General features: G+C 34.4%; 1 protein-coding gene across 1 annotated transcript; it reads left to right on the plus strand.

The window, feature by feature from the left end:
• Window positions 1-13,128: 13,128 nt before the first annotated feature.
• LOC114221431 (olfactory receptor 4Q2) lies at window positions 13,129-14,070 on the plus strand. Its single transcript, XM_028119549.2, has one exon. The coding sequence runs from the start codon at window positions 13,129-13,131 to the stop codon at window positions 14,068-14,070; it is 942 nt and encodes a 313-aa protein (XP_027975350.1).
• Window positions 14,071-14,406: the final 336 nt, after the last annotated feature.

Here is a 14,406-nt window from a genome sequence, read left to right on the forward strand (position 1 = left end):
AAACACATGGAAAAATGTTCATCATCATTAGCCATCAGGGAAATTCAAATCAAAACCACACTGAGATACCACCTTACACCAGTCAGAATGGCAAAAATTAACAAGACAGAAAAACACAAATGTTGGCCAGGATGTGGAGAAAGGGGAACCGTCTTGCACTGTTGGTGGGAATGCAAGTTGGCACAGCCGTTTTGGAAACAGTGTGGGGGTTCCTCAAAAATTAAAAATAGATCTACCCTATGACCCACAAATTGCACTACTGGGTATTTACCCCAAAGACACAGATGTAGTGAAAAGAAGGGCCATATGCACCCCAATGTTCATAACAGCAATGTCCACAATAGCCAAACTGTGGAAAGAGCCAAGATGCCCTTCAGCAGACGAATGGATAAAGAAGATGTAGTCCATATATACAATGGACTATTACTCAGCCATCAGAAAGGATGAATACCCACCATTTGCATCAACATGGATGGGACTGGAGATTATGCTAAATGAAATTAGTCAAGCAGGGAAAGTCAGTTATCATATGGTTTCACTTATTTGTGGAACATAAGGAATAGCATGGAGGACATTAGCAGAAGGAAGGGGAAAATGTAGTGTGTGTGGGGAGGGGAATCGGAGGGGGAGATGAACCATGAGAGAGGATGGACTCTGAGAAACAAACTGAGGGTTTTAGCGGGGAGCGGGGTGGGGAGATGTGTTAGCCCAGTGATGGGTATTAAGCATGGCACGTATTGCATGGAGCACTGGGTGTTATACGCAAACACTGAATCATGGAACACTACATCAAAAACTAGTGATGTACTGTATAGTGACTAACATAATTTTAAACAAAAGGAAAATCAAAAATTAAAAGAAATGAGGATAACTTAAGGGACCTCTAGGACAACATCAAGGAAGATAACATTAACACTAGAGTGGTCCCAGAGGAAAAGAGAAATAATGGATGAAAACTTCCCTAATCTGAAGAAAACGGACATCCAATTCCAGGAAGCCCAGAGAGTTCATAATAAGATGAACCCAAAGAGAAACACACTGAGCCACATTATAATAAGCTGATAAACTTAAAGGTAAGAAGGGAACCTTGAAAGCAATAAGACAAAAGTAATATACTACACACAAGGAAAACACCACAAGGCTATGAGCAGAGTTTTCAGCAGAAGGTTTACAGGCCAGAAGGGAACGGCATGACACATACAAAGTGCTGAAAGGAGGGGTTCCTGGGTGGCTCAGTCATTAAGCATCTGCCTTCGGCTCAGGTCATGATCCCAGGGTCCTGGAATTGAGCCCCGCATTGGGATCCCTGCTCCATGGGAAGCCTGCTTCTCCATCCCCCACTCCCCCTGCTTGTGTTCCCTCTCTCACTGTGTCTCTCTCTGTCAAATAAATAAATAAAATCTTAAAAACAAAGTGTTGATAGGAAAAAAACTGCCAACCAAGAATTCTCTATCCATCAAGATTATCATTCAGAATTGAAAGAGAGATTAAGAGTTTTCCAGATAAACAAACATTAAAGGAGTTGATCAACAGTAAATCAGTTTTACAAGAAGTGTTAAAGGGACTTCTCTAAGCTAAAAATAAATTGCACTAATAATATGAAAAACATATGGAAGTAAAAATCTGACTGGAAATGGTAAATAAATAATAATGTGTGGATCAACCACTGATAAAGCTAGTATGAAGGGTAAAAAACAGAAGTAGTAAAATTTATTAAAAATACAACTAGTTAGGGGCGCCTGGGTGGCTCAGTCATTAAGCGTCTGCCTTTGGGTCAGGTCATGATCCCAGGGTCCTGGGATTGAGCTCCGCATCGGGCTCCCTGCTCTGCGGGAAGCCTGCTTCTCCCTCTCCCACTCCCCCTGCTTGTGTTCCCTCTCTCGCTACGTCTGTCAAACAAATAAATAAAATATTTAAAAAAATAAAATATAAAAATACAACTAGTTAAAAATATATAAAAAACAAAGAATGATAAATGCATCACCAACAAATAAAATGTGGGTGGGGAGTAAAAATATAAAGCTTTGAAATGTGTTCAAAATTAACTTACAAGAGACATATACATAAGATGTTATATATGAACCTTACAGTAACTACAAAGGAAAAATTTATACTAAATACAAAGAAGAAAAAGGAATAAATATAGCACTAAAAGCAACAGTTAAACTATAAGGGAAGAGAGAAAGAGAAGAAAAAAGGAACAGAGAGAACTACAATACAAAAACATCCAGAACACAAATAACAAAACAGCAATAAATATATGGCTATCACCAATTACTTTATGTGGAAATGTACTAAATTTTCCAATCAAAAGACATGGGGGACTGAATGGATAAAAAATAAGGCCAATCTATATTGTAGGCAATCTATATTGCCTACAAGAGACTCACTTAAACTCTAAAGACATTCATAGACTGAAAGTGAAGAGATGGAAAAAGATTACCATGCAAACTGGAATAAAAAGAAAGCTGGATGGCAATGCTTATATCAGATAAAACAGACCTTAAAAGAAAGACTATAAAAAGAGACAAAGGACATTACATAATGATAAAAGAATCAATCTAACAAGGGGATGTAATAGTTGTAAACTTAACACAAGAGCACCTAAATATATAAAGCAAATATTAACAGACATAATGGGAGAAATAGACAGCAAAACAACCATCGTAGAGAGCTTTACTTTACTCATGTCAGTGGATAGATTTTCCAGACATAAAATCAGTAAGGAAACACTGCCTTAAATGACACATTAGAATAGATAGACTTAATAGATATATACAGATCATCCCAACCAAAAACAGCAGAATACACATTCTTTTCAAATTCACATGAAACATTCTGAGGAACTGATCACATGTTAGACCATAAAACAAGTCTCAATAAATTTAAGAACACTGAAATCATATCGAGCATCTTTTCAGACCACAATAGTATGCAACTAGAAATAAATTACAAGAAAACCAGAAAAAAAAACAGAATGTAGAGACTAAATATGCTATGTAACAACCAATAGCACTGTGAGAAATCAAAAAGGAAAGTAAATAAAAATGGAAACACAGAGTCCAAAATGTCTGGGACACAGCAAAGGCTGTTTAAAGAGGGAAATTCATAGTGACAGAGGCCTACTGAAAAAAATAAATCTCAAATAAAAATTCTAACTTTAAAATAAATTAAAAAAAAACTAGAAAAAGAATAAACAAAACCCCAAATCAGTAAAAGGAAGAAAATAACAAATATCAGAGCAGAAATAAATGAAAGAGAGAATTAAAAAATAATAGAAAGATCAATGAAACTATGATCTGGGTTTTTGAAAAAAATAAACATAATCAACAAAATTTTAGCCAAACTCATCAAGAAAAACATATCAGAAATAAAAGAAAAAATTGCAAATTATTCCACAGAAATACCAAGGATCAGAGAATACTATAAACAATTACATGTCAACAAATTAGAGAACCTATAAATGGAAAAATTCCTAGAAATATACAATCTTTCGAGACTTAATTATGAAGAAATAGAAAATCTGGATCATCTGATTACTAGTAATGAAACTGAATCAGTAACCAAAAGATTCTCAACAAACAAAAGTTCAGGTTAATATGGCTTCACACGTGAATTCTACCAAACATTTAAAGAAGAGTTAATATTTATCTTCCTCAAATTATTCCTAAAAAGTAAGAAGAATTAACATTTCCAAACCCGTTTTACAAGGCCAAGATTACCCTGATACGAGAAAGGAACAAATACACTTCAAAAAAAGAAAAATACAGGGCACTATCACTGATGAACATAGATGCAAAAATTCTCAAAAAAAATACTAACAAATCACATTCAACAATATATTAAAAGGATTCATACACCATAACAAAGTGGGATTCATTCCATGCACACAAACATGGCTTAAGATCTGCAAATCAATCAACGTGATACCCCACATTAACAAATGAAGGATAAAAATCATATGATCACCTCAATAAATGCAGAAAAAGCATCGGACAAAATTTGACATCCACTGATGATAAAAAACTCATAACAAGATGGTATAGAGAGAACGTACCTTAACATAGAAAGGCCACACATGACAAACGTATAGGTAACATCATACTCAACAGTTCAACTTTTCCTCTAAGATCAGGAATAAGATAAGGATATCCACTCACCATTCTATTCAACACAGTATTGAAAATCCTAGCCACAGCAATTAGGGAAGAAAAGGAAATAAAAGATATCCAAATGAGAAAGTAGTAAAGCTATCACTGTTTGTAGATGGCATAATACTATACACAGAAAACCCTAAAGACTCCACCAAAAACTTATTAAAACTAATAAATGAATGCAATAGAGTTGCAGGATACAACATTAATACACAGACGTCTGTTATGTTTCTGTACACTAATAATAACCTATCAGAAAAAAATTAAAAATATAACCCCACTTAAAACTGCAAATCAAAAAGAATAAAATATTTAGGAATAAATTTACCCAAGGAGTTGAAACACCTATATTCTGGAAACTGTAGGACGCTGATGAAAGATACTGAAGATGACACAAATAAAAGGAAAGATATATTGTGTTCATGGATTGGAAGAATAATACAGTTAAAATGTCCATACTATCCAATGCAATCTACAGATTCAATGCAATCCCTATCAAAATACCAGGGGAATTTTTCACAAAAATAGAAATAAAATTAAAATTTGTAAGGAACCATGGAAAGACTCTGAATAGCTGAACAATCTTGATAAAGAACAAAGCTGGAGGTATCACAATCCCAAATTTCAAGATAAACTACAAAGATGTAGTAATTAAACAGTATGGTACTGGCACAAAAATAGACACATACATTAAGGGAACAGAATAGAGAGCTCAAAGGAGGAAAGAACATACAATCAGGAAAAGACAGTCTTTAGTAAATAGTGTTAAGAAAACTAGACAGCTACATGGAAAAGAATGAAATTGAACCACTTACAGCGTATACAAAAATAAACTCAAAAGCACTTAAAGACTTAAATGAAAGCCCTGAAACCATAAAACTAAAGAAAACATAGGCAATATGCTCTTTGACATCAGTCTTAGTAAAACTGTTTTAGATCTGTCTCCTCAGGCCAGGGTAATAAAAGCAAAAATTAAAAAAAAAAAATGGGACTACCTCAAATTAAAAAGTGTCTGTATAATGAAGAAAACCACAAACAAAATGACAAGGCAAGCTCCAGAATGGAAGAAAATATTTATAAAACAATGTATCTAATAAGGGGTTGATATCCAAAATAAATAAAGAACACATAACACTCAATAACAAATAACAACAAAAACAATAAAGGGGCAGAGGACTTGAATAAACATTTCTCCAGAGAAGACATACAGATGGCCAAAAGACACAGGAAAAGATAGTCAACATCACTAATCATCAGTGAAATGCAAATCAAAACCACAATGAGACACCACCTCACACTTGCTGGAAAGGTTAGTATAAAAAAGACAAGAATAGCAAGTGTTGGAGAAGATATGGAGAAAAGGGAGCTCTCAAGCACTGTTGGTGGGAAAGCAATTGGTGCAGCCACTATGGAAAACAGCATGGAGTTTCCTCACAAAATTAAAAATAGAACTACCATAGGATCCAGTAATTCCACTTCTGGGTATTTATCCAAAGAAAACAAAACGCACTAATTTGAAAAGATACAGATATGCTGACATTCACTTCAGTATTCTTTACAACAGCCAAGACTTGGAAGTAACCCAAGTATCTAGTATCTATCAATAGATGAATGGATGAATTTATACACACACACACACACATATACATATATATGTGTATATATGTATTTCAAATTTATATATAAAGTGTATATATATGTGTGTGTGTGTATATAAAACAATATTACTCAGCCATACAAAGGAATGAAATATCACCATTTGTGACAACGTGGATGGACCCAGAAGGTATTACGCTAAGTGAAATAAGCCAAAGACAAATACCATATGATTTCACTTATATGTGAAATCTTAAAAACCACAGAAATGGACAAAAAAACAGACTCTTAAATACAGAGAACAAACTAATGATTGCCGGAGGGGATGTAGGTGGGAGGATAGGTGAAATAGATGGAGATTAAGAGGTAGAAACTTCCAGTTATAAAATAAATGTGATGGGGATGAAAAGTATAGCTTAAGGAATACAGTCAATACTACTGTAATAATGTATGGTGAAAGATGGTGACTACATTTATTGTGGTAAGCACTAATATACAGAATTGTTGAATTAATACATTGTAATCTGACAGCAATATAACATTGTGTGTCAATTATACATCAATAATAAAAATAAATAAAAATTAAAAACAAAAACAAGGAATGGGAATAGAAGTAAGTACCTCAACATAACATTTATGAAAAGCCACAGCTAACATTACAGTGTTTCGTGAAACACTAAAAGCTTTTCCTCTAGATCAGGAATACGGCAAAAATGCCCATTCCCACCACTTCTATTCAACATAATATTGGAAGTATAATCCAAAGCAATTATGCAAGGAGGAGAGATAATAAAAGGTATCTATACAGGAAAGGAAGAAATAAAATTATATGTTTGTAGATTACATGATCTTATATGTAGAAAATCATAAAGATATCATCAAAAGCATTTTTGGTACTAAAAAATAAATTCAGCAAAGTTGCAGGACACAAAACTGACACACAAAAATCAGTTGCACTTGTGATAAATACTGGGTGATGTATGTAAGTGTTGAAACACTAAATTTGACACCTGAAACTAATATTACACTGTATGATAACTAACTGGAATTTCAATAAAACTATAAAGAAAAATCACTTGCATTTCTATATACTAACAATAAAGAGTCCAAAAAGGAAATTAATAAATCAATTTCAAACAATTATCATATGGTTTCACTCATATGTGGAACATAAGGAAGAGCACGGAGGATCATAGGGCAAGGGAGGGAAAACTGAATGGGAAGAAATCAGAGAGGGAGACAAACCATGAGAGACTCTGGACTCTGGGAAACAAACTGAGGATTACAGAAGGGAGGGGGGTGGGGGGATGGGGTAGCTGGGTGATGGGTATTAAGGAGAGCACGTGTTGTGATTAGCACTGGGTGTTATACACAATTAATGAATTGTTGAACCCAACATCAAAAACTAATGATATACTATATGGTGGCTAACTGAACATAATAAAAAAATAATACAAATCAATTTCATTTTCAATAGCATCAAAAAAAATACTTAGGAATATATCTAACCAAGGAGGTGAAAGACTTGAACACTGAAAACTATCAACATTGATTAAATAAAATATAGACACGAATAAATGTAAATACATCCTGCATTCATGGATTGGAAGACTTAATATTGTTAAGATATCCACACTACTAACAGTGAACTATAGATTCAATGTAATATCTAAGCTATGTGAATTTAGCAAAGTTGCTACAACCAATCTAGAAAATAAAATTAATGGAAAAAATTCACAATAGTTCAAAAATGTCATAAGGATGAATAAAAGTCTAACAAAAAATGATACAAGACCTTTCCTCTTCATACTAAAACACCTAACTGAGAAAAATTAAGTGAAGAGATTTATCATGTTCATGTATCACAAGACTCAATGCTATATGGCAACTGTCCCCAAACTGATCTATTGATACGTTAAAATCCCAATCAATATCTTCATAAATATTTTTAAAGAATCTGAGATGTTGATTCTAAAATGTAGGTGAAAATGCACAGGACCTAAAATACGCAAAGCAACATGATAGAACAAAGGGGTAAGATTTACACTATCAGCTATCAAGATTTCATATAAAGTCTAGCATGATTAGGACAGTACTTATTAGCAAAGAACACAAATATAATGCAACAGATTGAAATGGAGGCCCATACTTATACACTCATGTTATTTATCACATAGCCTCCCTTGCAATCCAATGGGATATTAATGGTCTTTTTAATAAATGTTTTTAGGTCAACTGAACATCCATAAAGAAAACAAAACTTGATGCCCCACGTCACACACACACATCACACACACAATGGAGGCAATAACACAACTCACTGGCAATAAAAATATAGAAATACTGATAAACATAATGGTTTGGATATATTTCACATAGTGTCAAGTAATCAAATATATAGAGCACATGTATCATCTAATCCCATTTAGATGTAGTTCAAATCATAATTCCAAATGTGAAAAGCTAAAATATTTAGGCATCTAGTTTATAAGAGAATATTTTCATGACTTTCACAGAGATGATTTCTTAAAACAGAAATGACTTTAACCATATATAAAAAAACGATATCATTAAAGAACTTGTTTACTAAAATACATCACCAAGAAAGTGAAAACGTAAGTCATTGAAAAGATTAGATCATTGCAAACATATACCAACTAAGGATTTTATTATACAATATACAAAAAATTTGGATAAGTCAATAAAATAATGTACATGATCCAACTAACAACTGAGCAAACAATTTGAATGGACACTCTATGATAAAGATTTCCAAACAAAAGGCAGAAACAGAGCCATAAATACAGAGAGCAAACACAGTTGCTAGAGGGGAAGAGAATGGGGGGACAGGCAAAATGGGTGATTGGGGAATGGGAGACACAGGCTTCCAGTTATGGAATGACTAAGTCATGGGGATGGAAGGCATAGCATAGGGAAAATAATCAATGGTATTGTAATACCATTGTATGGTGAGAGATAGTAGCTACACTTGTGGTAAGCCTAGCAATATAGATTACCTGAACCCTGATACTATATACCTGAAACTTATGTAACATTGTATGTCAATTATATTCAATAAAAATATTTTAATAAAAATTTTGACCGAAAAAAAATTTCCACATGAAAAATGTGTTCACTATCATTACCTATCAGGAATATGCAAATTAAAGCACAGAAACACATCCAGCAGAATGGCTAAAATATATATGTATATATATTTTTTTAAAGATCTATTTATTTTAGAGAAAGCAAGAGAGAGAGTACATAAGAAGGAGAGGGAAAGAGAATTTTAAGCAGACCTTCATGGGGCTCAATCTCATGAGCCTGAGATCATGACCTGAGCCAAATCCAAGAGCTTACCTGACTACACCATCCAGGAGCCTCTAAAATATATTTTTTAAAGATGGATAAATACAAGTGTTGAAGAGGATGTAGAGTCACAGAAACTCTATTACAATGCTGGGAGATTATAAATTAGTACAATCACATCGGAAGAATGTCTGACAGTTTCTAACATTAAATCTATATCTACTCTAGGATTAAAAAGCCCTACTTAGGGCGCCTGGGTGGCTCAGATGGTTGGGCGTCTGCCTTCGGCTCGGGTCGTGATCCCGGGGTCCTGGGATCGAGCCCCGCATCGGGCTCCCTGCTCCTTGGGAGCCTGCTTCTCCCTCTGCCATTCTCTCTCTCTCTCTCTCTCTGTCTCTCATGAATAGATAAATAAAATCTTTAAAAAAAAAAAAGCCCTACTTAATATAACATCCAACAACACCCCTTAATAAACATGTATAGGAATGCTCATAACAGCTATATTTGTATCTTCCAAAAATGAGAAATCACCCAAAAGTCCAACAGTGTCATGTGTAAGTAAATTATGGTATGTTCATACAATGGAGGCAATAACACAACTCACTGGCAATAAAAATATAGAAATACTGATAAACATAATGGTTTGGATAAATTTCACATAGTGTCAAGTAATCAAATATATAGAGCACATGTATCATCTAATCCCATTTAGATGTAGCTCAAAATTAATCAAAGGTGACAGAAATCATAAAAAATGTTAACTGTAGGGATTACTGGCTGAGAGGGTGGCATAAGGATGCCTCTTTGATACACTATTGTTCTATTTCTCCGTTTGGTTGGAAGTTTACATAAGTAAAAATTCAACTGATTGTAAATTTGAATTAAAAGTATTTCAGACATTTGCATCATGCAATATCTTTGAAATCTAGAAAACTTCTGTATATTAACAATGAAAACATAAACTATGTAAAGTGACAACATGAACATGAAATCTTCAGAATATGTAACTAATAAAAATCTTTAAAAATGTTCATTCACACTGCTGATAAGGCAAATGCAAATTAAGATAACAAGGTATCATTTTACCCATCACATTTGTAAAATTAAAATTAACAATAATGGCTGATATTATCCAGTGTTGAAAAGAGTGTGACATTAGTGCCATGTATTTTATTCATGGGAGCATAAAGTGGCATACTACTTTGGGAGAAAAAATACTCTGTCAACGTTTGCTTCAGAAATTTACTTTCAGGCCTCTACCCCTTATAAATAATAAATGTCTAAAGAACTATGAACAAAATTCAAAATTCAACATTGTTTAATATAGCACTATTTGTAAGAATAATAAAATAATAGACGATCTACATGCTATCAATAGAGTACTTCATTATAGCATACCCATGTTTTAAAAAATAGCATGTATCAGTTGAAAAAGTTAGAGCTACATATATTAAATGGAAACTCATCCATGAATCTCTTCTCTCTTCCTCTTTACCCCACCCCACACAGTGGTATAGAGGTGGCAGTGAAAGAAAGGAGAGATTTTTGCTTTTACATATTCCTATAATTTGGAAAAATAAAATCTGAAGTCAAAAATTCTGATTAGAGAAGGTGCTCCATATGGAGAAAGTCATGAAAGTAAAGGTGTACTGTATTCAGCAAGGCACCTACAGCCAAACTTTGCTTAATGTTTCATTATCCCTCTTGTCAACTGGAACACTTCAGTGTAGGGAACACTTAATTCCCAATATAACCCAGGTGACATTAATTCCAACTATCATATCTTTTGTCTTTTTTATTCTCTTTCTTATCCATTGGCTTTTACCCTCACATCCCAACATCACCCCCATACACACATATTTCTGTGTTCCATAATTTCTGGCAAAAGGTTGTGATTATATTTTTTAATGATTCCCTTTGTGATTTGACTGCAAGTATCTGAATACCTAAATCCCTAAACATCAAAATTTCCTAACGATGGCCAGTGCAACTAGGGGGTTCCATCGAATTTATTTATAGTCTTGACTCTATAGTGTCTAGAATGGCTTTGTTTTATTAGCATGCCAGACACGTGTGACTGCAAGACCTAAGAATCTACACTTTACAGACAAGTGTGTAATCGGACTGAAGATCCATTATACTGAAAGTTTTCATGCTCCTGTCATCTGTACCCACTTGCAAAATCAGTATCTAATGGTAATTATGGCATTTTCAGTAATATATCACATTGCATATATAATAGCATTAGCAATTATATAAATTAAGTGATGCATTTAACAACAGTTTTAAGAACATATGACTAGTTAAAGTTAACAGTGTCTCTGTTTGGATGTTGGATGATTGTATTCTTCATGTTTTCCAGGTTTCTAAATTTCACCAATAAGCAATGATTATTTTGGTAATCAGAAAAACTTTTTAGAATAGTAAATAGTAAAATACTTCTTGCACACCAAACCATAAATCTGAGGTTTGATCTACACATAAATAACAACTATTACTGTCAAAAAAAAGCTACATGGATTATAATTAAGGGGAATTTTTAGCTGAAATTTAGTAACTGTAAATTAATAATAAGTTTCAGAAAAAGAGCAAATTCCAAATATCAAATTTTTCAGATAAAAGTAGTCCTAGGACCTGTGGATATGCATCACCACACAACGTCACAGAAAGTTCAGGTATTTATCATAAATATAAGAGTTCACTGTAGCGAATTTGAAGCTTTCAGTAAGTAAAAAGAAAGTCCCAATTGTAAAAGTCAACATTTATGAACATTGTTGCCTTGATCCTTAATCTAGCTGATTATAGTTATGCTTTTCTGGGTTTATAGATTTTGTCATATTTTAAATGTAGTTTAGTGTCTTTTTCCCTTTATTACATATTTATTTTCTCAGGTTAATAAATCTTTTTGCAAACATCATTTTAACAAAATAATATTTACATTTTGGAATACTTCTTCATACTATTTCTTGTTATTTACAATCGTTAGAGAGCACATTTCTATTGACATGTAAATTTTATTGTTTTATTTAAACTGAACTTTATATAGTTTAAAATTAATTTTCTTTTTTAAAACTTTTATTCTTGTTGAATTACCTAAATATATTGTTTATAGAGGAGGCATAAACTATGATGAGATAAAGAAAATTCACCAGTATTTAAACTTTAAATTACTATGTCCCTTAATTGCTAAAAATATTGCTCTGTGCATTGCAGAACTGCAGAATTTGAGTCAACAGCAGCTATCATGAGCCCCCACACTCCTCATGGGACTATCACCTATTTCATCACATACAGAAGTGATGCTTCCAGCCACTGCTCATATGAATGCATAAAAAATACAAACACACATACACTCCCTGGAATGCTAATTCTTTTATCTCAGAGAAATAATTTCTTTTTATTCAATATGATCAGATAAAAGAGGGAGTCACCTGAATGTATAAATAACACTTTTATCATTCTACTTTTATCATTAAGAGCATAATCTTGTCCATATGTCCATAGCTAATACTGAAGATCAGAAACGTATCACACACAATAAGCTGGACAGAAATGTATTCTAGATGGGAAGACATTCAGGAAACTTAGGTAAGGGTCAATGAACTAGCAATAAGCTCAAAGTGGAATGTGATTCTTCCTCCAGCTATGTGCAGAGTAGAGCCCCACCAGAGTTATGGTGATAGAGAAGGGCACAGGGTTACTAGAGCAGCCTAACCATCTACAAAGGACAATTTCCCATCCCAAGGAAAACCTCTATAGTTCCTAATGCCTGTTCCATGGAATCTTAAATTCTTTTTCCTGAAGATTTTTATTAAAAAACTAGTATCTCAGGGAAATGTAACTTAGAGATGCATCAAGTTGAAGTTAAAGGAACTTACTGAAGAATATATATTCAGTATCACTTAAGGAGAAAATAATTTCTTCCAGCTTATCAACAAGGATATATATCCTAGAGAGAAATATTTCCGTTGAAATGGGATGATTGTTGCATTTTGTGTGAAATATCTCATTCACTTCCAATGTTACTAATACCCCTTGTTTAATTTCTTTGATCAAGGAGCCAGGTCAAATGGATGAAAACCAAACAGAGGTGGTGACAGACTTTGTCCTGGCAGGCTTCTCAGAGACCCCATCTATTGAGGCAGGGTTATTTGTACTATTTCTTTTCTTCTATATGTCCACTTGGGTAGGGAATGTCCTCATCATGGTCACAGTGGCCTCTGATAACTATCTGAATTCATCACCCATGTATTTCCTTCTTGGCAACCTCTCTTTCCTGGACTTATGTTATTCAACAGTAACTACCCCTAAGCTTCTGGCTGACTTTCTTGATAATGACAAGCTCATTCGCTATGACCAATGCATCGTGCAGCTCTTCTTTCTGCATTTTGTAGGGGCAGCTGAGATGTTTCTGCTCACAGTGATGGCCTATGATCGCTATGTTGCAATTTGTCGCCCCCTGCACTATACCACTATCATGAGTCGAGGATTATGCTGTGTGTTGGTAGCTGCCTCCTGGATGGGTGGGTTTCTGCACTCTACTGTCCAGACGATTCTCACTATCCATCTACCTTTTTGTGGACCAAACCAGGTGGACAACTTCTTTTGTGATGTTCCCCCTGTCATCAAACTTGCCTGTGCAGACACATTTGTCATTGAATTGTTAATGGTATCTAACAGTGGGTTGATCTCTACCAGCTCCTTTGTGGTGCTGGTTTCTTCCTACTCCACTATCCTGGTCAAGATTGGCTCCAAGGAGGGAAGGCGAAAGGCACTCTCCACCTGTGGCTCCCACCTCATGGTGGTAACACTCTTCTTTGGACCTTGTATTTTCATCTATGCTCGTCCCTTCTCCACATTTTCTGTGGACAAGATGGTGTCTGTACTCTACAACATCATTACCCCCATGCTGAATCCCCTCATCTATACACTTCGGAACAAAGAGGTCAAGTCAGCCATGCAGAAACTGTGGGACAGGAATGTACTTACTTGGAAAAAGCAGGAGACATAAGCAGTTGAAGTGATTTTTTGAGAGTAGAGAATCTGAGGTTAAAATAATTACTTTTTTGGGGTGCCTGGGTGGCTCAGTTGGTTAAGCGACTGCCTTCGGCTCAGGTCATGATCCTGGAGTCCCGGGATCGAGTCCCACATCGGGCTCCCTGCTCAGCGGGGAGTCTGCTTCTCCCCTCTGACCCTCTTCCCTCTCATGCTATCTCTCATTCTCTCTCTCTCAAATAAATAAATAAAATCTTTAAAAAAATAATTACTTTTTTTTTTACTAATGAGTTAAGAGATGACAGCCTAATTGTTCATTTTTCTTCCATTAAATCATAATACTATTAATGGC

Source organism: Eumetopias jubatus, unplaced genomic scaffold (assembly GCF_037043125.1).
Source record: "Eumetopias jubatus isolate StellerSeaLion01/CBP00866 unplaced genomic scaffold, mEumJub1_p1.0 scaffold_7, whole genome shotgun sequence".
NCBI lineage: Eukaryota > Metazoa > Chordata > Mammalia > Carnivora > Otariidae > Eumetopias > Eumetopias jubatus.

Excerpts from the sequence above, each read along its gene's own strand:
- LOC114221431 (XM_028119549.2), top strand. The coding sequence starts at position 13,129 with ATGGATGAAAACCAAACAGAGGTGGTGACAGACTTTGTCCTGGCAGGC.